Source organism: Salminus brasiliensis, chromosome 3, assembly GCF_030463535.1.
Source record: "Salminus brasiliensis chromosome 3, fSalBra1.hap2, whole genome shotgun sequence".
Taxonomy (NCBI): domain Eukaryota; kingdom Metazoa; phylum Chordata; class Actinopteri; order Characiformes; family Bryconidae; genus Salminus; species Salminus brasiliensis.
In genome coordinates, this window is record NC_132880.1 from 38,004,368 (window position 1) to 38,031,619 (window position 27,252).

Genomic DNA, 27,252 nt, shown 5'->3' on the forward strand with positions numbered 1-27,252 from the left:
GCAAGAGGCGGATATTCATATTAGGCATCAAGTAAACAAGTGAACACTTAGTTCTCGAAGCTGATGAAGTTGGAACCATGAAAAATGTGAGCTACTGTGACATAGGCCAGATTGTGATGGCAAGACGACCAGGTCAGAACATCCCCAAAAATCCCAGATCTTGTGGGGGTGTTCTTTGTATGCAGTGGTCAGTACCTACCAAAAGTGCTGTTAGGAAGGACAACCGGTAAACCAGTGACAGGGTCATGGGCACCCCAGGCTCATTGATGAAATAGAGAGCCCCCCTTACTTCTTACAGGACCTAAAGGATTTACTACTAACGTTTAGGTGCCAGATACCACAGGACAATTTCAGAGGTCTTGTGGAGTCCATGCATCAATGAACCAGAGCTGCTTTGTCAGAACAAGGGGTCCTACATAATGTGATACAGACTGTGTTACTGTTATGGCTGATCTGTGTATTTCATGAATGGTTTCCACAAGCCAAAACGTTGCTAGCCAGTGTAATCATCTGGGCACATATACAAACTAACCGTTGCCAACTCAAGCAAGGATTCATTCTCCTACACCCTTCCTCCCCTCAGTACCATAACATAACCCTCTCATGCCCCTCTCCCATCTCATGTTTTTTTTACTTGCCCTTTTCTCACATGTCTTCACCAGGGTCATGAAGGCCCATTTGTCTGATTACATCCTTTACCTCGTCAGTTAATGAAAACAGTTTTCTAGAGTTGGTTAATGATCCCTTGCCTGGTGGGTGAAGGTACTGCAACGAATGTGTTTCAAATGTTTTGCAACTTTTGGAAGTTTGAACTTTTATCATCATATGATCCATCATTGAGTGAGATCAAAGCTCGCTAGCTCTTTGGCATGATCGCAAGTGGGGAAATGTTATGACTAAAAGATTAATACAGCTAAAGGCTATGATAAATTCTGCAGAGCGTGTGTGGTAAGACTTGAGAATGTGACATGGTTCGTTTCACTTTAATAGTTGACAGTTCCAGAGATATAGAGCAGAATCGTTTTTGTACTCTGACTTGCAGCGAGACTTCAGGGGCCATTCTGAAGTCTGCTCATTGCTTTTGTTCCTGCAAGAACAACCTGGCTGTACTTACTGACCATTTGCTTTGAGGGTAAGACTGAACTAAGCATTGTAGCCTAAATATATGAAGTCTTATGCTGAGCTTTGTGCTTTCCTAATGACATCCTGCTGCAAAGTATGGACCAGAACAATATAACACATTACACTATTTTATGAGTGTGCACTGTGTGTCAAAACCTGTAAACCACTGTTATAAACTACAGCATAATGCAGCATGTGGAGCACTGAGTTCGTTCATGTAACAGCTCATGGCCATGGCTCTACTCCACAAGAAACACTTGTGTATCTTTTCTCAGTAGGATTAGTCAAACGATTTACTGTAATTATCAAAGACAGAAAAAAGCACACAAAAGTATGTGCTGTGTGTGCAAAACGTGTTCGAGGCCTAACTGTTCTCATTGAAATGCTTTAGTCTTATGTGCTTGTAGGGTGATATCTCTATCCTAAGAAGTGTGTTCCAGGCGAGAAGGCTGCTGAAACAAGCCAAACCACAGTTGAACAGGAAAACACTGCAATATTTAACAGATGTCCTGTCTCCTTGAGACCCAGAGACTAAAATGTCAAATCCCCCAGCCTCCACTTCCTTTCAACAACATGAAGGCTACCAGTGAGAACATTTTTAGCCATTTTCCGAGTTTACATGTCTCATAAAGACGGTCTCCTGTAAAACAACTCACTGCTACGTTTAGAGGAAGTGTGAAGAAAATACTACACTATAATCAAAACTAAAAAACCTAAATCTACACCCTAACCTTCCCCTTCCCCTTAATATACACCCTAACTTAATCTTAACACTTATTCTAACCCTAACCCTAGTAAAATGAAGAATCCTTACTGTTTCTCTATTAATGTCGGCTCATTCATTTCTTTTTTTTTATAAACTCCAAAGAGTTCATAAACAGCAGGATTTGAGGATGCAACTGATGTATCCTTCAGGCCCTCGGTTTTCCACAGTTCTCTGCATACATACAACACGGCAAAAAATGAAAAAACAGCACAACGAAATGACAGAAAATGAAGCTTCCAGAGCAGAGTTTGTTAAAAAATTAGAATTCATTTTTATAATTACAATTCCTTTCTGTGAACAAATTAAAAAGCAACTTTCCGGTGACGTCACTAAGCAGCCTGGTTAGACTTTTCCATTTACGTGACCAAGAGGCTACTAAGAGGCAGTTTTCATAGGACAGTCCTACCAAGCACCCGCCTTACCTTTAGCTGCAGCCTAGACTTTGGAACACAGCTATTATCTCCTGGTGCTGTTTTTTAAATTCTTCTTAAAGTACACGACAGACAGGTTGTGTGTTTATATTTATGTGTAGTTCAACAGCACTACCTGTGGACGGGTGAAAAAAAAAAAAAGTCATATTTTTGGACATTTGGACATGGACGTCACTGGACATCATTGGGGGAGTTCTACTACTAATGTATAGGATCAACTTAAAACGTATTGTTGATCAAGCTGAGACGCAGAAATGAAAATGGTGAGTTAAGAGAAAGGTTGACAAGTTTTGAAAGGTTGATGTTATTTTAACAATGCTCTAAAATCTGTTACTTGATCTTTTTTACTTACTTTTTACAGTAAGAATTACATACCCCATACCTATTAGCATTTGTAAATACTAAGTACACATGACTGAATAAATGTAACTGGTCACTAAGGACCTTCCACTGTTACTAACTGATTTTTTCCCACAAAAAAACTCTCCTAATGGGAATACATTGAGTCAGTATTGACAGTATTCCCATTCGAAAGTCTGCAACTTTTTACTTCAGTACTTCAAAAGTGTCAGATTTGTCAATTATCCAACTCATTTATTGAGACAGTCCAAGGTCTCATAGTGTATTACTCTAGCTGTTATTTAGCAGGCCAAGTCCAAGTCCTCTCTAGTTTCGTGGACTAAGACTGATACCAGGGGTCCAGTCCCCTATGAACACTTTTATTTAGTTAAGCCTGCTTTAGAAGGGTTTATATTTCTCTAGTTCCCCAAAGACCCTAAATTTGTCCAGCTGGTCCTTTCACTAAGTGACACGGACTGGCCTGTCTTACAGGGCAAGCAGGGACTTGGCTATTCTCTTGGCTCTTAGCTCAGTTTTGCAGGAGAGCAGAGACACCTTTGTTGTTTCAACATTGAGGAAAATGACCCTTCAATTGCCAGATAATGTCTTTTTCAGTGGACCTATCACTCCACACTGGAACTAAAAACCAGTACGCTCTCAAAGTGTGGAAAGAAGAGGAAGTCAAAGAAATTTCAGAAATCAATCTGCTCTCCTCCTGACCTCTGATTTAAGTCACTGTTGGCTGGCTTGTGCCATCTCTGGGTTAAATCCATTAGCTAGGCAGTTTATCAGAACACCGCTACGATCCAGTGATGTCCAATGATGAGAAAAATTAAATGCGTGCCAGGACCAGCCATTTCTGCAGCTGTTAACACTCTGAAAATGATGTGAGTCCAGCATCTCTGAATGCAGCAGAGCAGCCTGTATATCTGCTGTTTACTGTACTGCTATCAGTGCTGCTCTGTTGAGCTCATCTACCAATAAAATCTTCACAAAGTGGATTTCCATAAGGCTTCACCCGGTAAGAGCCATGAAGCACGATACATCAGTTTTAGGGCATCTTTTTCAATGTGTTTGAAAAACGTTTCACGTTTTAAATTCTCTGCTATTGCTTTATCAGAGGGTCTGACAATGTATTGGTAAAGTAGACTTCAGTGCCTTGTTGCCCATGCTGTCTCCTAATTCTGTGCCTAAGAAGACGAAGACTGTAACTGAATCACGAAGGCAGTAATACATCCTAATGCTGCCAAGATATTGTCGGCTCACCGCTAGTTGTTAGCATTTAGCTGTGTTAGTGTAAGATGTTGACCAATATGGCTGCGTCTGAAACAAATGCTGCCTACTTAGTATTCAAGTAAGAGAGGCATTCAGCCTATTCTAGCCTTCTTGAATTACATTGGTAATTGGTTGAAGAAATAGTAATGGCTACTCTCTAACAGGGCTGATGCTCACCTCAGTAGCATGGACTTAAGGAATGAATGAATACATAAATAAATAAGTAAATACATGAATAAATATACAAATATAACATATTGTTTCACATATGAATGTTTGTGTATATATATGTATATATATATATATATATATATATATATATATATATATATCATTTGTTTATCATTTTATAATTTGGAACTGACAATTTACCGACCCATTCTTAGCTCCACCTAGCACCAGCAATGCTCCCGACACTAGAAGAGTAAGGACACATGTCTCTTCCAACAAATGCGATGCCAGCCACCGCCTCTTTTCAAAGGCAGCCGACACACTCACTGGGTTCTTTCTAGTCATTGTAGAGAAGTACTGCCAATAGAACAGGACTCTTTGGAGCAGATAAACATGAACCTTCTGCCTCCATGTCTAATGCCTACTGTGTGCTAGAGGGGTATAAAGCCCCCAAGCATTGAGCTGTGGAGCAATGGAATTGTGTTCTGGAATAATGGTGCTCAATTCAATACTTTTGGGATGATTTGAGGAGTTGGGGATGAGGTGGGGTGGTGCTCATTCAGCATCCTGACCTTACTAACTGACCCTTATTGCTGAATGCAATCAAATCTTCAAAGAACTGCCCAAAATCTAGTAGAAACCCTTCCCTGGACAGCAGAGACAGTTATTCAAAAACAAAGGCAGGATAAACTCTTTTTAATACCCTTGAGTATTGAGCATTGAGTAATGAGCATGTGTCCCAATACTTTTGTCCATGTAGGTTTTTCCGATCAGCGGAAGGGACATTGCTCTGGATATTCAGAGAACATAATCTGATTTTAGGAGTCAGGTTATTGTTATTCATTAAAAGCGTGTCTCTTTTCTTTGTCTTCTCTATTAGACACAATAACCATATGGGAGTGAACCTTCCACAGCGAGGTGATGTTAAAGCCCCCTGCACCACACTGAAAGCCTATATTGACCCAAGACCAAGATCGTAACTCTCTCAGTGTTTAGATCAGCCAGCTGTAAATAGACAGTTTAATAGAGCTCATAAAACAAGGCATTAAGAAAAAGAGCTCCAGATTTTTCAGACACTTGATGCTCTCTCCTTCACTCCTTCCCATTAGGATAAATGGTGTCCACATTTGTTTCTCATCCCTTACTTTATGGCCAGTAACTTTTCGAATTGTCTCATTGTACCAATAACCCTGTTTATTCCATTTTAAACCCCTAATGACCCTCATTAGTCACAACGCTGCTCATAATAAACTTGGCCTCTGAACCATTTCAAAGCGATTTGTTAGCAATTCCAGTAATAGGTGAAATATAATTGTAGTAATTCAATGATTGCACATGTAGGCATGCCTTGGCTAACTGACCTCCAAGCTATTTGGGAGGATTAACTCAAAATGTTAGTCATTCATCATCATCATCCTCATTTATGGTGCTGGATTACTCTAAGTACAGATTAGAGTTGCCTCCACTAAGGTCAGTAAACCTTCTGTGAATAATTACACTAACTATGTAAGCACAGCTATTGGGAAGGTAGGCAGCTAAACACAACCCTGCTTTCTGTCATATTAAGTCTCTTAGCATGTTCATCTAGCATGGGTACAGCATGTTTCCTACTGAAGACATGCTGTGGGCCTGAACATGTTTTGTGTGTCAGACTTAATGAGTTTTAACATGCTCCCTGTGTTGCACAGTTGGGGGGCAAACGACCAGTTCTGTGTCGTTAAGTAATACAAAGCATATTACAGTTGAAGGATTTATTGGAGCCCCCTATATCTATGCCTTTGTGTATTATGAAAGAGAAATTCATCAATTAAAGGTACAATAAGTACTAAATGACAGCAATCATTTAAAATTGCTCCCGCAGTCAAATTTCAAAACACTGCAGAGAGTTGTCTGCCCCTGCCCCGCCTCCCCACACGCACAGTTCAAGCGGGTTGCCAGGTTGAGGTCACTGAACCTGCAGGAAGGAGCACAAGACGAGCTTTTACAATGGCAAGCAATAAGTCGTACTCCAAGTTAACCAGCAAATGTATGCCTTTGAAATGTTTTTATAGTTCACATTATTAACCAGCTCAGGAGACAATTAGCAACTTTTGTGTCTGTCTTGAAGTCCTTCTGGGGTCTAAGCTGTCTCCATCTATCAAACGCATTGCCAATATTTACTCTCGTTTTACTCCGTCTCTGGTCATTCAGCTTTGTAGACGGATGCCGAGGCTTTTTAGGTTGAATAACCAGAGTTCTGCACCATACCTGACCATTCAAAGGCGAAAATACAGGCTGAAGCACTTCTGTCTAGAAATGCTAGTGCTTAAACTTGTATGTTTCTTTAATATTTGATAGCACATCCGGATCATTTTATAAGTTGGTACCAAAAATGTAATATTTAATGGACCTTTAAGCACTACAATCTTACAACTTTTCTTTTTGTATACACACCAATCCCTATGCTGTCATTTACACCACATGTACAAACGTATTAGGACAGCTACAGGAGCTTTTTATGACATCCCATTCTGAATCCATAGGCATTGGATTTGGTTCACTCTTTGCAGCTCTAACAGCATGTTTAGAACTCTGCAGTCAGTAGTCAGCAGACCATTGGCGACTTCTATGCACTATGAGCCTCAGCACTTGGCGATCTTGCTGTTGCTGTGGTTCCTTAACACTTCCTCTTTTCAATAATACCACTTACAGTTGATGGTGGAATTTCTAAGAGGGAAGAAATTTCACATGTTGCTACAACAGTGGCATCCTATTATAGCACCACGCTATTCATAATGGAGCTCAATGGAGCCACCCATTCTTTCATTAATGTGTTTGTAATGGCAGACTGTATGGCTAGGTGCTTGATTTTATACACCTGTGACTGAATGAAATACCTGAATTCAATGATTAAGATGTGCCCCAATACTTTTGTCCATATAGTGTATGTACTGAAGCTAGTTCTAAAGACCTGTCATGGTATGTGGTAAGTGAGCGGATACAAAAATCCATTGTCCTTCAATTGAAGTGAAATCATTTTCTGTACTGTAGTTCACAGTACAATTTCCCAAATGGTATCTGATAAGCTAGACAATAGCTGTTATTGTCAATATTGTCTATTGGCAATAGCTAACCTAGACAAACCTAAAGGAAAATAGCTTCAAATAACTCAACTGTACAATGTATGGATACAATAAATTCATAAATATTATATATATATATATATATATATATATATATATATATATATATATATATATATAAAATTTAATTTTGATTGATATTATTTAATTTAATTGATATTATTTAAGTGTGTAATGTAAGTTGTGTTGGGACACCTGCTCACTCATTGTTTCTCCTGAAAGAGTTTATTCTGCTTTTGTTGGAGTAACTGTCTCTACTGTCCAGGGAAAGCTTTTCACTAAATTTTGGAGCATTGATGTGAGGATTTGATTGCATTCAGCAACAAAAGCATCCACTGCCCCACAGCTCAATGCTGGGGGCTTTATACCCCTCCAGCCCACACCTGGCATTAGGCATGGTTTATCTGCTCCAGAGGGAGTCCTGTTCTACTGACAATACTTCTCTACAAGGACAAGACAAGCTGTGAATGTATGTGCATTTGCACATCTATGTGAGCAAATGGTGCAACTTAAAGAAGCTGTTCATTCATTAGAAAGGGTGTCCACTATAGGACATATAGTGTATCATTTTGTCATAAGTCTACAAAGTATAACTGTGTCATGTAGGTATGCACTCCTGACAAAAGGTGCAAGATAGAAGAACCATGTTTTACACTTACACATCCCACTTACAATAACGGTTCTGTAAAGAACCATTCATTGAAAAGTTTTAGAGAACCAAAGGGATTCTACTAAAAGGTGATCTTTCTATGTGCCTGTACATAATTATGGTCTAGTGTGTTCTATGGCTGCTCTTTGACCCCTAATCAGTAGCTCTCTTCCTGTCCAGAAGAAGAAACGGCTGGTTGTAGTTTGTAACACCTGCCCTGTTCCGGACTTAAGAAAGGGGCCAGGCCACAATGAGAGCTCCCAGTGAGACCCAAAAGTCCGGCTCTGGAGGTGCTGACATGTCTTTTGATTGGAGCTCATTAGGTGGTTCCTGTCAGGTCTCTTTAGTTTCTCAGTCCTCTGAGTTTCTAACACCAACTGACTTTCATTGTGCTGTATTCTACTGAGAGTTACTGTAAGTGGGCAGCAGGCGCAGGTCTACACTCCTGAGAGTCGTCATTGGGGGAGTCCCCATAAGAACCTTCTGCAGTATAATCCTCACCACCCAGCTGTGTTGTTAAAATGATGATCTAGGTGTTTGCATTTTTTCTGTGGTAAAAGAGTACTTTAGAGTGATGCCATAGAAGAATTAAAGGTGTTTCTTCTAAAGATGTTTCTTTTGGAAAATAATATAATCATTTAATGATAAAGTATTATTATGTAATATAAGAAATAAATATTCTTTTATATTCTTGTGTAATGTAAAGGTTCTAGCGCAATATAAGTTTTTTCTTTGAACTATGTTCAAGCATTCAGAATCCTTTATTTGTTTCTACTTAAATGTCTACTACAACACTTCATATTTAAGTAGAAATTGACAGGTTTATTTAGGATTAAATTATTTATAAAATTGTATTGGAATGTGTTAAAACTCATAGTAATAAAAATATACAGTAATTACTGCCATAACTGGTACTTAGAACTGTTTGAAATATCCCATCAGGATTACTGTGAACGTTAAGACACAAATGTTTCCTTCGAATTACCATGCTAATGTGCTGTAAGGAACAAACTGGCCATTCTTCAACTGAGCTACAGGTCTTCACTGGCTGATTTCAGCAGGAGGAGAAAATGAGCAAGAAATCTTACAGATGGACTGATGATGATAAAAGAGGTGCAGATTGCCCTAAATTTGAATAATTAGTGGGTGTTATTCCATCCCAGGAAATGTGTCCTGCTGTTTAGGGGATTGGCCCAGAGTCCAAGAAACAAAAGAAATCACACTTAACTGCCGCTCAGTAGTAGTCAATAATACAAACACTTGTTTATATGTGGAAAATCATAATCAATGATGCCAGTCTCATAAATCACACAAACACTACCCAATTCATCTTGGCACTGTAACCAGAACCAATACTTCACCGCATAATATGAGACTGGCAGTTATGTTGTCTAATAAAGATTCATATTCAAAGCTATTACTGTCTGCTCAGAAGTCGTTTGAAATCCTGCGGTCATAAATCTGCCATTTTTTTTATATACATGCCCAAATTGTTTTTATCCAATGCACTACTTTTTTTCATTTGAAGCCATTTTGATTTACAAGAATTTATAATGGAGACCAAAGGTTTTTTTTTTGTTTGTTTGTTTGTTTGTTTTTTTTTTTAGGTGTCTCTGTTCAGAGGTGTCCCCTGAAGCAAACTGCCATGAAACAATAACCTAATGAAGCACATTTTCCAAAGACTGTACTGATGTGGTCCTGAAATGTCACTGAATGGATGAATGTCTCATTATGAATCGAAATATACAGCTGCAATGACAATTATTAAATCCCCGTTTAGGTTTATTAGCAAAATCTATCATTTGCAACAAATCAATCAAACAGGAACAAATTGAACAGCTCAGCACAACTAATATAACAACTGGTTTCTCCAAATTCAACACCAAATACCACTTTTAATGACGACTGCTCAACCCATTTATGACAAGCGTCTTTAGTATTTAGTAGAGCACCCTTTTGCTGATATGACCTGCTGCAAATGTGACACATAGCCAGATACCAGCTTCTGGCAGCGTTCCTACTATAATGGCCACTTCAGAATCTTACAGCACTGGAACCAAGCCTTTGTAGACTTTTATTTACCTTGGCATAGCTGAATAAAGAGAGTTTGGTACATGGAAGTGACATACCATGAACCTCCAAGACTCTTGTCTCTTCATTGAAAAGAAATTTCAAGGAAAAGCAGCTAAGAAAGAAATGAAAATACAGCATAAGCAAACAGACCAATTCCAAAAGGCCAAAACTGTTAAAGAACAGTCTAGAATGTATGTCTGCTTGGTGAAGAGAGCATTTTGCACCCAGGCAACTGACTGCAATATCTTCCAACACAACACTCTGAGAGGACACAGAGAAGACACTGAGAGGACAATAACACTGTCTGGAAAGACTCTGAAACTGCAAAAAATAATTAGCTCTTCATACTGTGCTAAGCTATGCTTGGCTATGCTCCTGTAAGCAGTCGCATAAGCCACCCAATAATGACAGAATAACAGGTTTGTAAATAGGAAAATAAAAACATATCTGTTTTTTCACCCAAACCAGTCACATACTTACTATGTGTATATCGGAAACACCTTCTAACACTGAATAAACACACTGTATGGCACCAGTAAAGTAAAGACCATAATTCATTTCAAACTACAGCACAACTAATAACAAAATAGTTATATAAATATGTTTTCAGGAGAAGGAAAAAAGCCCTTTAAAATTGAAAAAATTTCAATTGAAGTCAATGTAAAAAAATAAATCTAAAATTTGTTTGTAGATTGTACCAAAAGTAGATCCAAGGTTGAATTCAGGGAGTGATTTGTTTTTGTCCATATGTAAATCATGAATCATGTAAAAATGAATCAAGTGCAAGTATGCTGTATTTAGATGACAGTCGAAATACACCTGGGTAAAACACTACTTGCATTTTAATTTTCAAAAGTAAATGTATTGTGAATGATCAGGGCCATTATGTTACACTATGTTAATGAACAGTTTCTATTAAGGGGAGTGGTATGGCTGACACAGTTGTTCATGTCTGCAACCACACAGAAATTGATCTTTTTTACTTCAAGTTAAGTGGAAATACATAAAACCGATACACAGTGTCCTTAACTAGGCCTCTGCCTTCCATTACCTCAAAATAATGTTTCTATAACAGCAATACAAATGGAACCAATGTGCATTACTTTAGTTTAAGGCCTCTTATATCAATGCAGCATCATTTATTTCCCCCAAATGTATATCACCTTGAGATTACCAGCATAAGCTCTTCAAACACTTAAGTATTGCTTAATAAATTCATCATTCAGTGCTTAGACATGTCCCTACGTAGGTAGCCTTCAAATAAAGTGTTACTGAGTTTGCTGAATATCCGTTTCCCTGTCCCCAACATCTACTCTAAGTAAAGGTAGTGTGAAGTCTTAAAATGGCTACAGTAAAAGAAAAGTCATGCCAGAGTGGACTGTTTTATCTTGTTCTACACTCGTGTATGTGTTTACTATGACTATGTAGCATACTGAATCCATGCCTGTGATTTGTTGTGCTTAGGTAGCATTGTTTTTCCCATTCTCTCTGTCTCCTCCTGCCTTTTTCCTCTATTCAGAGCTGGCCCATGAGGCTGGAAGTAGTCCCCACAAAACTACAAAGAAAGAACTACAAAGGCATCTCCGGGGAAACCCAGATATGACATTCATGGCAGCCCTGTGCTGAGGCTAGGGCATTGTTGCAGAGACTAGGTGACAAACAGAGGATGGTATGGCCTGTTCCACAAATGCTGCTTCTCCTGCAGCATTTGTGGAACAGGCTCCTGTGATGGAGCCTGCAATTTGGCTCCCTGCCTTGTCTGCCCTGTAGCCATGTCTTTGACTCCTAGAGGAACCAAATGGCAGCAGAAGAGAGGGGGACTCCATGCTGAGTTAAACCAGAAACTGAAAGACAAGACTAAAGAGTTTTTCATCAATGAGATCTCTGGTTAGGTCCCAAGTCATTCCTAAACAAAGCCAAAGCATGGGTTGTGTCAGACGTTTATACTGGCTGGCAGAGACTTATAAAAACAAGAATTTAGGACATAGAGTATCAATGGTTGTTTTGGATGAGGAGCTGTCATTGACATTGTCAAAAACGATGTCAAATTTGACCCTAGAGAGAGCATGCAGGCACTCACAATTGTTGGGTGGAACGTTGGGTGAACACGAAGAAGTGCAGATGTGGACTGGTGAGGTTTAAGAACTTCAGAAGCACAAGAGAGGCCTACTCCAGTGAGCACAGAGATGGTTAAAATACATGACAAAAATGTATCCTTGGGAAGGATTGACTTCAGCCAGAGTGAATGTTAATTTATTAGACATATAAAAATAAAAAAAAAAAAAAAAAAAAAAAAAAAATATATATATATATATATATATATATATATATATATATATATATATATATATATATATATAATATTTGTATAATAATATATAGCCTATTATGAATATGTGTACTGTTGTGTGTGTCAACTCAACTCAACTCAACTCACTCAACTCAGTTGACAGTCTCAGTTCATAAATAAGTGGTAGCATATGAGAAGTTCCGGTATTCAAGAAAAATGCCCTGGTCGACCAGGAGTAAAATGCATATCAGTGAGTACCGGCCCACTTTGAGCACTGTGAACAATACACATTGAGTTGAACAACTGCATCGTTGGCAACTGGGATATAGAACACAGAAATGTGAGTGAGAACTCAAGTTCACTCAAAAATCCTGCTGTAATCACTTACTTTAGCATTGTAAGTTAGTCCGACCTTACATTTACAGCTCACTGATGTGAAACCATGGAGAACTCATCACAACTTATAGGACTTGGTGGTGTGAGGTCTACACAATATTAGGCAAGTGAGTTATTGCTGAGGTTGTTATTGCTGTCAATCAGTCAATCAAGTTTTTTTCCTTATTTTTTTTTTTCTTTTAAGTAATTTTGATTTCCACCATCGCTTTTCCATTAAGAGAAATGTGAGCAGAGGTTTTGTTAGTAAAAAAACAAGAAATTTTCCAAGCATTTGTTAAAGGCCTTGTTATGGCATTATTAAAATGCATTTACTATTTACACTCATTTATTAAATTCATGTTGAAATCATGTTGTGATGTATTACCACAAATATGCATTTGACAAACTGTGGAAAAGTTCAATTTATGCTTACAATTACTCTTGTAGACAGTAGTGGGCTACTTTAATTATTCCAGTCCTCTCTATGTATCTCTTCTCCAGATATCTAAACAAACCACAGCACTCCTCCTCAAAATCCTGCCAGAATATATATGTGTTTCTACAGTGATTTCTCATGGTAAATTTTACAACTAGTCTCTTCTGAGCCCTGCTCTGACAATGCTATTGAATTATGCTATGGGTTACATGGGGGATATAAAGCCTTTTGGTTTGTGGGTATGTTCGTTGTCTACCTTTGAGACAACAACATGGAAATCTACACATACTGTGTGTTGCTTTATTTCTGTGTAAATAAAGCTACAAAAACTATAAAGTGTATACCACCCTGGATCCTGTAAAATCTCTTATGCTATTTCTTTGTAAGTTTGTATTATCCAATCTTTTATTTATATTTTACAAACTACTGATACTTTTGATAGTTTGGTAGATAATTTTGATAAACTAATGATAATAATAATAATAATAATAATAATAATAATTAGTAGATTTATTTTTTCCTAAAACAGGAAAACATACTCTCCAATTACACTGGAATTTTAAAGCATGTTTTCTTCTCCCTCGCAATACTTGACTATAATCTATATCTGCTAAATGTCTTTGTACCAGTAATGTTATTCAGCATCACGTGGCATTCACAAACATTCAGAGTGGTTACATTAGATTTCCTTTATTATTAGAATCCTGGATTTAGAACCTATCAATGTTCTCATTACTAATTAATTATTACTTATTGGAAATATAATTAGTTTGTTAACATGGGCATGCAAGTCTTGAGAAATTCCAACTCATACCTGTCTCAAGTCAAAGCACATTGTTCTTGATATCATGAAATGACATCTTTTATAGTTGATATGACAGGCTTCAAGTCTCACGCTGAGAGAGAAAACCTGCTGGGTTCTATGCAGATGTTTGCAGCCTGCGGGCAGGGTTTATTACACTGTCAAAGAGATGTCACATGAAAACATATGAGTACCAAATGATGGCGCATGGCTCATGCAACCAGAACGGGGGGGGGGGAAAGAAGCTGCAAAGAAAATCTGATCTCTGCAGAGTTCCATAATTAGCAGGAAACAACACAAGTTCTCACCTAGCATGTTCTCATAGCTCACACTCTGTATATTTAACTCAGCTGCTAGCCACTAGATCTAATGGTCTCTAATAGCTTCCTCTGTTTGATTTGATTGCTTCTAATTGCTGCTCAGTCTGATTCTCATTTTCACAACTCTCATTTGTTCACTGCAGATCTACTATAAGAGAAGGATGGATTTACCTTTCGAGGCCTCATTCTTCTCTGTGTTTCTTCTTAATGCTTGTAAGGTGTTTTCATGGCCCTGGGTTTACTCCTTAGAGGCTTGGAGCTACTTTATGACAATGTTCTTTGTCAAAATTATATATATATTAAACTGCATTTAACTTAGATACTTGCTCTGTGCATTAGCTGATAAAGTATTGCATTCTGAATTTCTATACTGAGTAAAATATATAGGTGCCAATTTAAGTGCTCTTGTAAGAGATGGGCCTTCAGTTGGCTTTTTAAGACAGCAGGCGACTCTGTTGTTTGGACCCCCAGGGGAAGTTCAATCCACCACCATGACAGAAAAACTCTGGTTGCTTGTCTTCCCTGTAATCCCTTTAATGGTGGGGGGTCAAGCTGGATCGAGTTTTGACCCTTGCCGTTGAGAGGTGCTGGCCCATTTTTACTTACTACGTTTTTACATTTTTACAGTGTACATGAGGTGTATTGATGTCTTCCTTATAACTCTCCCATAAATTTTGTTCCACGAAAAATGAATATGAGGAGCATATGTGAAAATGTTTGACTATAACAGAGTGCCGTGAGAAAGAGAGATTTCCAGAATTGCATCATCTTATGTTGCAGAAAAGAAACACTGTTTTTCTCTTACATCAACAAGACCAAGTCCCAGTCATAAGGCTTGATTTCCACTTACTCTGATAGAACTGGGAAAATCTAACTCCCATTAAACCATATATGATTTAAAATAGACGAGGACAGGCTCAGCATGGATCATTACATCACCTATGGCTGTCCTGCACTAATGGTTTATGGGAATGCAGCTTGTGGCCACAGCGAGCACATGTGCGCTCACATTGAGATAATTTTTTGCCAAATCAGTTAAATATTTTCCCCCACGGCTTTTGTGAAAAGCTCTGGGCCAGATTCTAAAGCATTCTGCTGCCTCTTTGCTAAGCAACCCTCCTAAACACCCAGCCAGGGATCACTGATGTTTCCTGGTGTTTGCTCTATGATGACTTGCTGACTTTTCCCACCAAACTGAAGTGCTGCGGAACACCACTCAGCAAGATAATATACCGGCCAGTAATAATCATAAATCCTCCCCTGCAGGCTAATAAGCAGGGTCTTTAGATCACAACTCTGTCAGTGGATGCATACACTCTCATGTGAAATTATTACATACATGCACACTTCCAGAAGCTGTTCCCTGCAGAAATTAAAGTTGCTGAGTTGGGTGCAATTTTTATTAAGTAATAGCTACTGCTTGGGTTGATGTCTGAATTAATAACACCACTACCTGTAATTTATGAGGGGGGAAATGCTTACTTACCAAGCCTCTCTGACATTTTAATTTTAAGCAGTTTGAGTGTGCTTCATTACAGTTCATGTATGATTTATAAGTTCATTACATTTCAAATACAGAAGGGAATTTTGCACATGTGCACAACTTTATTATTTAGATCATTTCGAGCCTTTAACTGGTATGTATTATTATATTCCTTTTCTTCCCAAAGCATCCTGGTTTTCCCTAGCTATTCATGATCTTCTTGTTAATAGCTAGATTCTGTGATATGAGTTTTGCTTTAACATTTATATCCAATTCAATTCAAATGTATTTCTATACTGCTTTTCAAAACAGACACTGTCACTAAGCAGTTTTACAGAGATCCGGGTCTGAGCCTCTCTTGAGCAAGCCAGTGGCAAGGAGAAATCTCTCAGATCAACAGGAAGAATAATTGAAAGAAACCTTGAGAGGAACCTGTATGGTTGAAGGCATTACATCCACCCAAATAAATGTCCATAAGTCCATGCATCCAACACCACAAAATCCTTCATACCTGAGTTTCCCCTTCACAAAAGAGTCCAAAGGGAAACCCACCCTCCTCTGGTCAACACCGGATAGAACAACAAAAGTCTTCAGGTGTGAGAACAGTAGTTCCCAAAGGCTGCTGCTATTCTCTGTGAGGTGGACATGCAGTCTCTTGGAGGTGCTCCAGCTTAGAACAGCATGGCAAAAGAGATACTATTGTTTCAGAGAGCGAGACTCATAGAGCACCCCCTTGTGTTGTATGAATGCTGAGGACAAATAGCAACAGTATATAGTACAATTGTATCATTAGGTACTACGGTGTGTAAATGCACTGCAGTACAGTGCACAGTAGTACAGTAATACAGTAATACAGTATGCATATGTAGAACACCCTTAATTTTTTTTTTTCAAGTTTCAGTCATGACAGCCATTCATACAAGTTTTTTATCATTTCAGGAGACAAGATAATCCACTTGCTTTAAGGATCGAGAGATTGATCGTACACTAGGTGCAGCAGCTGCAGTAATGCCGAAATGAGTTTTCTCCAGCAGGTAGATGAGCTCACTCTTTGTTACGGAGGGAGGCTCCGTGTATCAGCTGAGGTGGATCGGGAATCTGATAAGGATGCCCCCTTCGACAGGAAATGGTAGACATCTGTGCTTCTGTACTTGCCCTATTTCCACTGCAACCCTGAATGGGATCAAGTGGATAACAAGATGAAATAAGATGACACTTGCATTAGGATGAGGAAAGTCAAAGGAAATAATTGGGAACAAAAAGTTTCCAAAAGTGAATAAAAATATATATTAAAAGATACAGAGACTCCAAACAACCAAGCAAGTCTGGCAAATAGTGTCTGTCAGATAAACATCACTTAAAGCTTTTATCATTGGGAGAGGAGAAAATCGATCACTTCAGATCTGAAAACATCCACAGGTGTTTCTGTCCATCCTTCCACTGTGAGATAATGACTTAACACTGTGGGTCTGAAAGCATGTGGAGATGATTAAGAAGTTCTTACTCACCTAATTTTCATCTGCATCTGCGTACTTTTCTCAGAGAGAGTTGGCCGTCCAGTGAGGCGATGCCTGGCTTAGCATGCCCTTAAGTACGTACTAGTGCTAGGGGGAGTTACGAATGGGTGGGTTAATTGGCAGTATCAAATTTGGAGAAAAAGAGAAAATTCGACAAACTAATTTCTTTGTATAAATATAAATGCCTTTTGTTATTATTAAAAATAATTACATATATACCTAGAAATAGCTCCAAGTTTATAAAAAAATCTCCTCCCAGCCATGCCCACACTCCATTGAGTGTTTATGAATACTAGAAATGTATAGATGACTCTGTGTACTTAATGTTTATGTTTGGGGATGAATTCTTCTTGCTGCACTGACAAAAATATAAATGATCATTATGTGCCTGTGTGTACACTGCTGATCTATCATTACTGAAAGTATTGATTTCAAACCTACTGTTTATGACTGATCATCTGCTTGGCAACAGAGAAAGAGTAGCCATACGAATGCCATCAGAATGAGACCTTAACTTCATATTTAGGCCTATGTGTTGCACTGCCATAGAAGACAGAAGTAATAAAAAAGTTCACAAGAAAGAGTCTTCATCTTGGTCCCATGAGGCAATTTGAGAGTATCAAAATCGAATGATTAAGAGTGCTTTCACACACTCTTCTATCTATAATGTGATACCACGTTGCTATTGGTTTCTTCCTTCCTCGTATGATTCCCCAGTTTTGAAGTGCGTATCCATCATCTCTGCCCCGCATGCAAAAGACAACACTGAGAAAGAACAACACTGACAATAACCAACCAGAACTGGGATTTTTCTCTCCACACTAGATAAGCTCACTCAGCATGGCATCTCAAAGCCCAAATCTGTTTCTGGACATTAACAAATGTTCAACCAGCAACAAACATAAACCAGCAATATGTATGAGCACTACTATTAGGATTCATGCAGCCATTTCAAGATCTAAACTGTCCAGACGTGGACACTACATTTATTAATCATAATTACTAAAACCAAACTGTCCCAGAACATGGGAGAAAGCATAATAGTGTGGGTGAATCAGGAACTGAAGACTAAATAAAGGAAGCATATACAGCCATCATTTAGGCTAGTACAGGATCAGTTTAGTCTACACTGTGCTATTAGCTTTATGACATACAAATCTTAGATAACTAAAAATGTTTGTAAAACTAAGGGTCACAAAATATGGAAAAACAAATGTCTTATGTACAGTTGCCATTATTATTATATTATGATTATGATCAGAGCTGAGATCACAGATTATAGATGGTTTAGTCACTAATCAATAATTTATAAATAGTTCTGATCAGAGGAGGACGGGTCGGGGCCTCCTTGTGAGTCTTGGTTCTTCCCAAAGTTTCTTCCTCCAGCTCTGAGGGAGTTTTTCCTTGCCACTGTCGCCACTGGCTTGCTCACTGGGGGCCTTTTTTTATGGATCTTTCATGTCTTCTTATGCTTTCTTTTTTCTGTCTTTTACTAATTACTTATAATGTAAAGCTGCTTTGTGACGACAACAGCTATAATAACATATATAACAGCTACATTTGACTTGACGAGTTGCAATGGAAATGATTCAACCCCCATTGCAAATTAGGTTTATTAGCATGTATGTACAATCTTTCAGCTGTTTGCAATAAACCAATCAAACAAGAAAAAATTAAATAGCTTAGCACAACTAATAGAACAAATACTTTCTCCAAATTCAACACAAAACGACACGAGACAGACGCTGGCAACAGCAGTGTTCATTATGGGCAATGGCTACCAGCTTGCAGCAGGTCATAACAGCAAAAAACCCTTATAATGGGGACTTGAGTAATTCTGAGACTGCAGTCATCATTAAAAGTGTAATATTAGAGAACTTGTGGCAATGGGTTTATGTGCTGTAACCACCTTCTTTAAAGTCCCCCAAAGATTTTTCGTGGAGCTCAAGTAAGACGTGTGTTGATTCACACATTCCCAAAAAGTTCCAGTTGTGTTTCATCACTCTACAGAAGTTCTGGGATTCTGTTTTGTGAAGCGATGAAACAAAACTGGACTGTTTCAGGCCTATGGATCAGTGGTAAGTCTGGAGGAGGAAGAATGAAGCATATGCTGTAAAGAACACCCGACCTACAGTGGTGAAGCATAACGGTGGCTTGGGCGTCATTGGACCTACCAACAGGACAATTATTCCAGGCAGTCCACCAAGGTTTGGTGTCAGGAGAAGTCCTGGAAGATTCTGGAGTGTTTGTTACAGTCGCCTGACTTGAACCTCATAGAAAATCTTTGGTGGGATTTGAAGAAAGAGGTAAAGGTATGCAAACCCAAGAATGTCAGTGAACTGGAGGCCACTGCCCATGAGGAATAGATTCCATAGAAATGCTGCCAGAGGCTGGTGTCACATTTGCAGCAGGACATAACAGCAAAAGGGTGCTCCACTAAGTACTAAAGATGCTTGGCATGAAGGCGTTGAGTGATCTGAGACTGCAGTAGTCACTGAAAGTGATATATTGAGTATTTCAGCTGCTGGCACAATACAGGTCAAGCATTCGGAACAGAGATGTGTCACATATTGTACATCAGTCTTCAAATGAGCATCATGAAAGAATTGATATTTTTCAAATCATGTCTCACAGACAGATGTACAAGTGCATTTATTACCACATATTACCATATACCACTACCAATACCTAAATCTGAGTGTGTTATCTATCACTTATGATCAAATCTAGCGAGTCTATAAAAGGTGTAGTGTAGTTAGCAGTGCTCTGGGCCCAGAGTGTCAGTGACAGAGATGCCATTTTCCATTTACATAATCGGTTTATTTAAAATTATTTTGAATTAAAAAAGCTAATTAATGTTACTTTTAGGGATAAGTAAGCACCGTGTTTTATTACAAAATATTTCTAATATCCTATATAGGCCAACCCAGTGAAACTAGTCTGTGACATGACATGTAACCACTACATGTGACACATATAAACCATATAAAACATTAAAGATGAATACCTGATTAGAGGGAGCTGTCTGTGTCATGTTGTCACGTCGTTTCTTATCACTCATGTAATCTGCCCAGAAATACCTGCTCTACTGTTCATTTCTTGGGTCCAGCTCCTCTTGGCATACACAGCCATCTTGTGGAGAAAGATGGAAATGGTGATTCCTTTGAAACAGTGACTCTATGGCCAAAAAACTGTGTACAGGCGTCAGTCATTTTATATTGCAAGTAATATGCAACATGAACACTAATCTGAGGTTGATGACAGACTATATTTGCACATAGGCGGCTTTCAGTGATTGCAGAGGTGAAAACAACAACTCCCAAGAATCAACGCGAGAAGCAACCTCCGACATACGGAAGTGATTCAGGAAGTAGCTTTGACATCGATATAGGAACAGGCTCAGTGTGTTTTTACCGGGCAGATTAATAAAATATAACGTGTAACCTACCTGTGCAACGCTGTAACACAATACACCATGTCTAGGCAGTCCAACAGATCCACCGATAGCAAGAAGATGGTGAGTGTGTGTTCTGTGTCGGCGCTGCTAGCTAGCTGGTAGCGCTGCTGCTGTAGCTACAGTAGCTAGCTAGGTAGTTAGCAGATAGCTTTTAGCTAGCTACTGTTTTCAATGTGAGTTAGCTACAGAATTCGGAGTGTATTCGTTGTTTGTTTGGGTTATTCGCAGTCAAGGTTTATAGTAAAAGGTCTGCGAGGTGTTTGGTGGCTTGTCATCCTCGTTATAATACTCTTCTACAGTAGAGAGTCAGTGTATATTAGCCAAGTTCAGTTAGCAAGCTAGCTAGTGCCAGCTAGAATGAATGGCTGATGTTTTCTAATACAGCCAGCTTTAAAAAATCTGGTTTTGTTTAAAGCTGGGTTTTCATATTATGTTGTGGTCCTGTAGACCCCAGATCCATTTTTACAGGTTAACACCACGGTAATAATGTTGTTTCTTTATAATACGAGGACTACCAGTGAACATTACCCAGAGGTAGTGACATGTTTAAAACGTCTCTACAGAAAATGCATATACAGATGTTCAGCCATATACCACGGTTTAAAATAATGGGTTTCTATTTCTCTGATTGTTATTGAGGGCTCTAAACCTTTCCCATAAAAACACAGCTGTACACACATAGCTGCACATTTCTTTCTTCACCCTTCTATCTACTTCATGATTTTATAAGAGCTCAACATATAGGAATTTTATAATGACAGCATGAACCTTCTAAATAATAAACAGCCTAATTTCCTTTCTTCAAAAATAACCAGACCTGAATGTTATAACACACTTTTTTTGTGCTGATTCTTGATATGTGAGTCTACGTATGTGATCTCCGAAGTGTAAGCAAGAGAACCTGTCTGCTTAGGTTTACGCTGGGCCACAAGGAGGTGCCCAAGACTTTGAGATGTAGGGACCAGTCACATGACCTATTCCAGTGAAAGTACTGGCGCCCAGAATAAAGGGATCAGACCTGCAGTGCTGCAGCACAGTTTTGGGGCTCACCAGCTGGTTCCACATTTTTGTTCTAAACTAGTGTGTTGAGATGTGGGACACAGCAAAAATGTTTAACTGCCCCAGAGACTCAACTGAGGAACTCCCTAGCATAGTTACAGTTCACACTCTCTATGGATTGATTCAGCTATTAAAGTTTATATTAGTGGACTGGATGTTCAAGAGAGAACTCTGAATTTGACAGTTAGGTTAATCTAAATTAGGAGTTGGTTTTATATTAAATGCCTTTGTTAAATGAGGTTTCAGCAGTGTCACCATTGTTCAGGCCTGGTCATCATCTGCCTCAACTTATGAGGCTTATATATATAACAGCGCAGGGAATAAAACACCAAAAAGTAGGGACTTTGTAATGACCTGAATATACTAACAATATGTAAGCAAAGTAATTTTCTTGTCATTAATAATTGATGCTTGGGCAAAAAAGGAACCCTTTAGTTGGTTAAAATGCTTGGAAAAGTACACATTCTTGGTTTCTTCTCTAAATGTGTTTCTACCTTTTTCTTTAACAGAATTCTGAACTGTTTACTCTCACATATGGAGCCCTGGTCACTCAGCTATGTAAGGATTATGAAAACGATGAGGAAGTGAACAAGCAACTTGAGAAGATGTGAGTATCTGTATGTCTCTCTCTCTCTCTCTCTCTCTCTCTCTCTCTCTCTCTCTCTCTCTCTCTCTCTCTCTGTTTTACTCTCATACACTACATACACTCATACCCAATAGTTTGCATTCAGCTACTTTAACTTGCATCCATTACATTTACATTCACATTTATGGCATTATTCAGAGCAACTTACAAGGTTACTCGTATTACAGAGGCGGGCTAATGTAGTGTTAGGAGTCTTAATGGTGTAGCGCAGCATAGTCACCCAGACCGGGAATCAAACCCTGTTATCTGTTGCGCCACACCAACCACTGACACTGATGTGCAAATGCACACAGTTTCTCCAGAACTCTCTTGAGCAGGTAAACATAAACCTGGTGGTACCGTGCCTAATGCCAGACATGAGCTAGAGGGGTATTAAACCCCCCAGCATTGAGCTGTGGAGCAGTGCAACTGTGTTTTCCGGAATGATCGTGTTCTGTCCATTATCTTTGGGATGAATTGGGGATGAGGAGGGATGGCAATCATCCAACATCAAGTTCTCACTTATGCTCTTGTTGTTGAATGCAATCAGATCCTCACAGCAAGGCTCCAAAATCCCTGGAGAGTAGAAACAGTTACTCCAACAAAGGCAGGATAAACTCTGTTTTATTACCCTTGATTTCAGAAGAAACAATGAATAAGCAGGTACCAATACTTTTGTCAATATAATGTATTTTGACCATGAAAGTATATTACACACATATTACAATACCTTGTAAAAGTCATAATAATAATAAGACAAAAGTGCAACAACACAAAACATAAAATCCTGAGTGAGCAAGCCAGATAACATGAAGTACATTATGCATTTATATTTAACAGATTCTATCAGGAAACTTTTGTTATCTTTGCAGAAAGGAAGGGAGCAAGTCTCCTGAAAAGAACAAAATACCTCCAAAGTTCAGTCCTAAGTTTCTGCTTTTTCCGCTTCTCACAATGCAAATAATTTCACGTTAGATTCAGTGATGTTGAGGTCTGGACTCTGGGTGGGGTAGTTTTTTTTCCAGTTTTGGAAGCTCTTCGTATTTTCCTTTGACTTTTCCGTTTCTTTTGCAAGTACGTCTTACTTCATCTCCTCAGAAACGCAAACTGAAAAATGAATTATCTGTTCTTAATGGCCGTTTTTACTGAAATTAAATAAACAAAGGTTGGTCCCTAATTTTTACACATTTGGTTCCCATAATGGTCTGCCATGGCACAACTTGCTAGAATGCTATGCTGTGTCTAAACTAAAGACTGTATAGAGGTGAAGGACATCTTGAGCATTTTTTTTTTTACCTCTTTCCACGGCATTGTTGTGGAAGTGGGGTGTAGTCCACTGCGTGCTGTTCGTCGCAAAAGGTGTCAATTTCTCCAGGGATCTCCACCTGCCCACTGCATGATGTAAAATGAATAGAGCAACTGTGTGGCTATGGTCCTGTCTGTTTAAATGGATGGCTGAGTGCTACACTACACTGATAAATTCCACTGCCTCTTTGGAATAGAACCAAAGCTAATGTTCATAATGATGTATTACTGTTGCCTTGCATGAGTTTCTTTTTTTCCTGTTGAAGAATCTTTGGGAAGGTTGGAAAAATAGCAGTGAGGTGATGATAAGAGAGCAATTGGTATTTGAAGTGTCTCTTTATTTTAGTTCAAACTTATCTTGTCAGTGGTCAGAGATGGAACCACTGGTTCAAATATTATATAGTTCCTGTTTGACACAGTAAAAATGTAATTAGAAATAACTAATAGGGACAATAGGAATTTTTAATTGTGCTTCGTGGTGCTCCTTGAAATTGTATCCTTGCTGTGAACTTGATATGATCGTTTTACACAGAAAAATGTGGCAGTATTAAAAGGAGCATCACAAAAGAATAGGAGGTTGTTTTGGTTTTGAAGCTCTCTGACAAAATGTAAATTTCCTCCCTCTGCATCTTTGTTTCTACTTTTTATAGGGGTTACAATATTGGCGTACGTCTCATTGAGGACTTCTTGGCTCGCTCCAGCGTAGGCAGGTGTCACGATTTCCGAGAAACAGCTGATGTCATTGCAAAGGTACCGGAAAGATTCTGAGCCAATTAGAGGTTGCATGCAGAGCCCATTTGAAGTATGACACGGAGACAAATAACCTTGTAAATGTGCAGGAAAGCAAGTGACTGCAGTTTGAACTTTCGTCTCCAGTAGCCTGCATAGTTTCGAAGCTTTCATCACTTCTGCTATTGTTTTGATTTTTCTGAATCTTGCAGGTGGGGAAATATCCGAGCTATGCCACCATAAATTCAGCTGGCTAGCCATTTGCGATGTCTGAGAGACTCAAGCTGCCTGTTCCCCAGCGTTTGTTATCTTTGGTCCACGATGACCAGATGTATTGTTACTTAGACCAGTTGCGAAACATTGCACTGCAGAAAGCGTTAGTTCACACTGAAAGAATGACAGTATTTTGCTGTCTCCCCCCACCCTGTTCTCTCTTTGCTCTCCTCTGTGGGCCACGTTGTCAGATGTTAATCTACCGTGTGTCTGTTTGCTCAGAGCACTGGGCTCCTGATCAGAATACTGAGTCTTTGAGCCCTTTAGCACTTCCATTGCTTCCATGGGGAGAGTTCAAAAAGCCAATCTCAGGTCAGAATTTCCAGACCTTCTGTTCTCTGCTATTAAAAATCTCACCCAGGTTATTGTAGCAGCTCAGATAGCCTGTGGGCATATACAGCACCTGAAAAGAATGTTCCCGACCTGCAAAAACGTTTGAATATCACACTTGGATTACGTCACTGGTTAACAGCGTTAGTGCTGGGTTGTTCAGTTCATCATCTTTAAGGGTTTGAACTGTTTCTCATGGACAGGTGGCCTTTAAGATGTACCTGGGCATCACCCCTAGTGTGACTAACTGGAGCCCTGCTGGAGATGAGTTCTCTCTCATCCTGGAGAGCAACCCGCTGGTGGACTTTGTGGAGCTTCCAGACAACCACAGCACTCTAATCTACTCCAACTTGCTCTGTGGTGTGCTGAGAGGAGCCCTGGAGATGGTAAAGAGATGTTATGTGAATGGTGTTTGTATAAGAAAAGAAATTGACGAATCTTCAGTCAATTTGATGTTGCTGTTTGGACCGTGTTCAAGGGTTTTTGGCTTGTTTCCACAGGTTCAAATGGCTGTGGATGTGAGATTTGCTCAAGACACACTAAGAGGAGACAATGTGACAGAGATCCGCATGAAGTTCATCAAAAGGATCGAGGAAAACTTGCCTGCAGGAGATGAATGAGGCTGTTGTGATGTGTTCATCCTGGAAAAGCTCTGGCTTTTTGGACCTGATAGACTTCCATCATGAAGTTTCGTGGGAACCACAGACCTACAGTTAGTCAAAGAAAAAACAAACAAAGAAAAGAAAAACAACTGATCCCCTTTCTGTCTCCTCGGGCATTGCAGTACAGTACATCCTCAGCCATCATCTCTACTTTTTTTTTTTTTTTTTTTGCCTTTTTGAGAAAGGCAATTGAAACCACCTGAGACTTTTTGGCACTCACTGATTTCTCACTTCTCTTAACCCATTTTATTTAGAGCCCTGTTTAGATTTTCAAAAAGCAAATCACTTGGCTCGCATTTGGAATGCCTAGGAGGTAGATGTGTCAGATAATTGCAGTTATATCCGAAGCCGAAATATCATTTTGCAGTTAGTAGTAAATGAAAAATGAAATGTACACTTAATGTTTAGTCACATTTTTAATGGTCTTTGAGAGACAAAATAGTACAAAGGCACTAAGTGGTATTATGCTCCATAATCAAAGTTTCTTTATTTCTTCATAATGACTTTACTGAGTGAAAGAAACGGGGGACGTGTGTGCAGGCTCATTTTAATTTAGATTGTAATTGAGCACAGATGTACAGTGTATCCCCTCTTACTGGGGATATCTTATCTCCTCCTTTGGCCCCATATTGGAAAAATTTTCAGACTTGTGGAATTTGCATCTCAGAGTTTGGCATAACTTGTAAAAAGCCATGTGTGTCCTTTCTTTGATTCTGTCTGTCTTTTTTTTCACATGTGAGTGTATTTATTTACCAATGGAATAAAATAAATGTAATAAATTACTAATTGATTGAGAAGAGTGTCCCATTCCTGTCCCTATTCTTGAATGCGGCCACACCTGTTTGTATTTGTAGGCCTATGCAGTGCAGTGGTTCCATGAATTTCTGTAATTGATGCAGTACATAGCACAGAACTCTTTTTATTTCTTACCAGCTTATCAAAAGTAAGTTTTATCCTTCATCTAAAAGCAACATGTCGAGACTGGGACCCATGTTTAAGTCAGAACAGAGCCATAGTCTTGCGTGGTCTGGTAGAAGACAGGCTTTATGGAAAGTTCAATGCTGTTCAGTCAGTCTGGGAGGGGTCGGGAGCTGTGTAGAGAATGGGACCAGTGTGTCTAGCGAAATGGCCGAGCCTGTGGCCGGTCCCTCCACACGTGTGTAATGAAGTGTTGTGGCACCACCCCTGTGCCTCTCCTGAGGTTATCAAGAAAAGGCCTTTACACTGCTGGGGACTGTTATACCTGCCATGCAGCTCCACAGTGCAGCTGAAGTCAAACAACAATAACAAGGGCCTAATTTGTCTCAGATGTTTACTCAAGCAACGTGGAAGCAATCAAGGGCTGCAAGTTCACCGGTGCGTGTGCAGGACAGGGGTGTTTTTGGAGCCGGTGTGTTTTAACAGGGTGACTAAGGGGTGTGTAGACTGGTTTAGGGCATAGGGCAGAGATCGCTGGCCATTCACTGAAAGGCGCTCATTTCTCTAGCAGATTTTTGGGCCTAACACCTGTTAATGGCCTTACGTCATTCAGGAGTCGCAGGCAGGAGTCTCATTTTCCAGCATTCCTCACCTCGTCAATCTCAAGTGGAACGAAAATGAGTGTTAATGTACTGAGTTCCTAGTTTTTGGAGCTTGAATTTA

At 39.2% G+C, this 27,252-nt stretch overlaps 1 protein-coding gene across 1 annotated transcript; it reads left to right on the forward strand.

The window, feature by feature from the left end:
* Nucleotides 1-20,521: 20,521 nt before the first annotated feature.
* trappc3 (trafficking protein particle complex subunit 3) lies at nucleotides 20,522-26,408 on the forward strand. The gene is made up of 5 exons (XM_072674830.1): nucleotides 20,522-20,688; nucleotides 22,197-22,294; nucleotides 24,268-24,367; nucleotides 25,153-25,335; nucleotides 25,450-26,408. The coding sequence occupies exons 1-5, from the start codon at nucleotides 20,647-20,649 to the stop codon at nucleotides 25,567-25,569; spliced, it is 543 nt and encodes a 180-aa protein (XP_072530931.1). The 5' UTR covers nucleotides 20,522-20,646; the 3' UTR covers nucleotides 25,570-26,408.
* The last annotated feature ends 844 nt before the right edge of the window (nucleotides 26,409-27,252 follow it).

Excerpts from the sequence above, each read along its gene's own strand:
- trappc3 (XM_072674830.1), top strand. The coding sequence starts at position 20,647 with ATGTCTAGGCAGTCCAACAGATCCACCGATAGCAAGAAGATG. Across the intron at positions 20,689-22,196 it reads CCACCGATAGCAAGAAGATG|AATTCTGAACTGTTTACTCT; the intron begins GTGAGTGTGTGT and ends TTTCTTTAACAG. Across the intron at positions 22,295-24,267 it reads AACAAGCAACTTGAGAAGAT|GGGTTACAATATTGGCGTAC; the intron begins GTGAGTATCTGT and ends TACTTTTTATAG.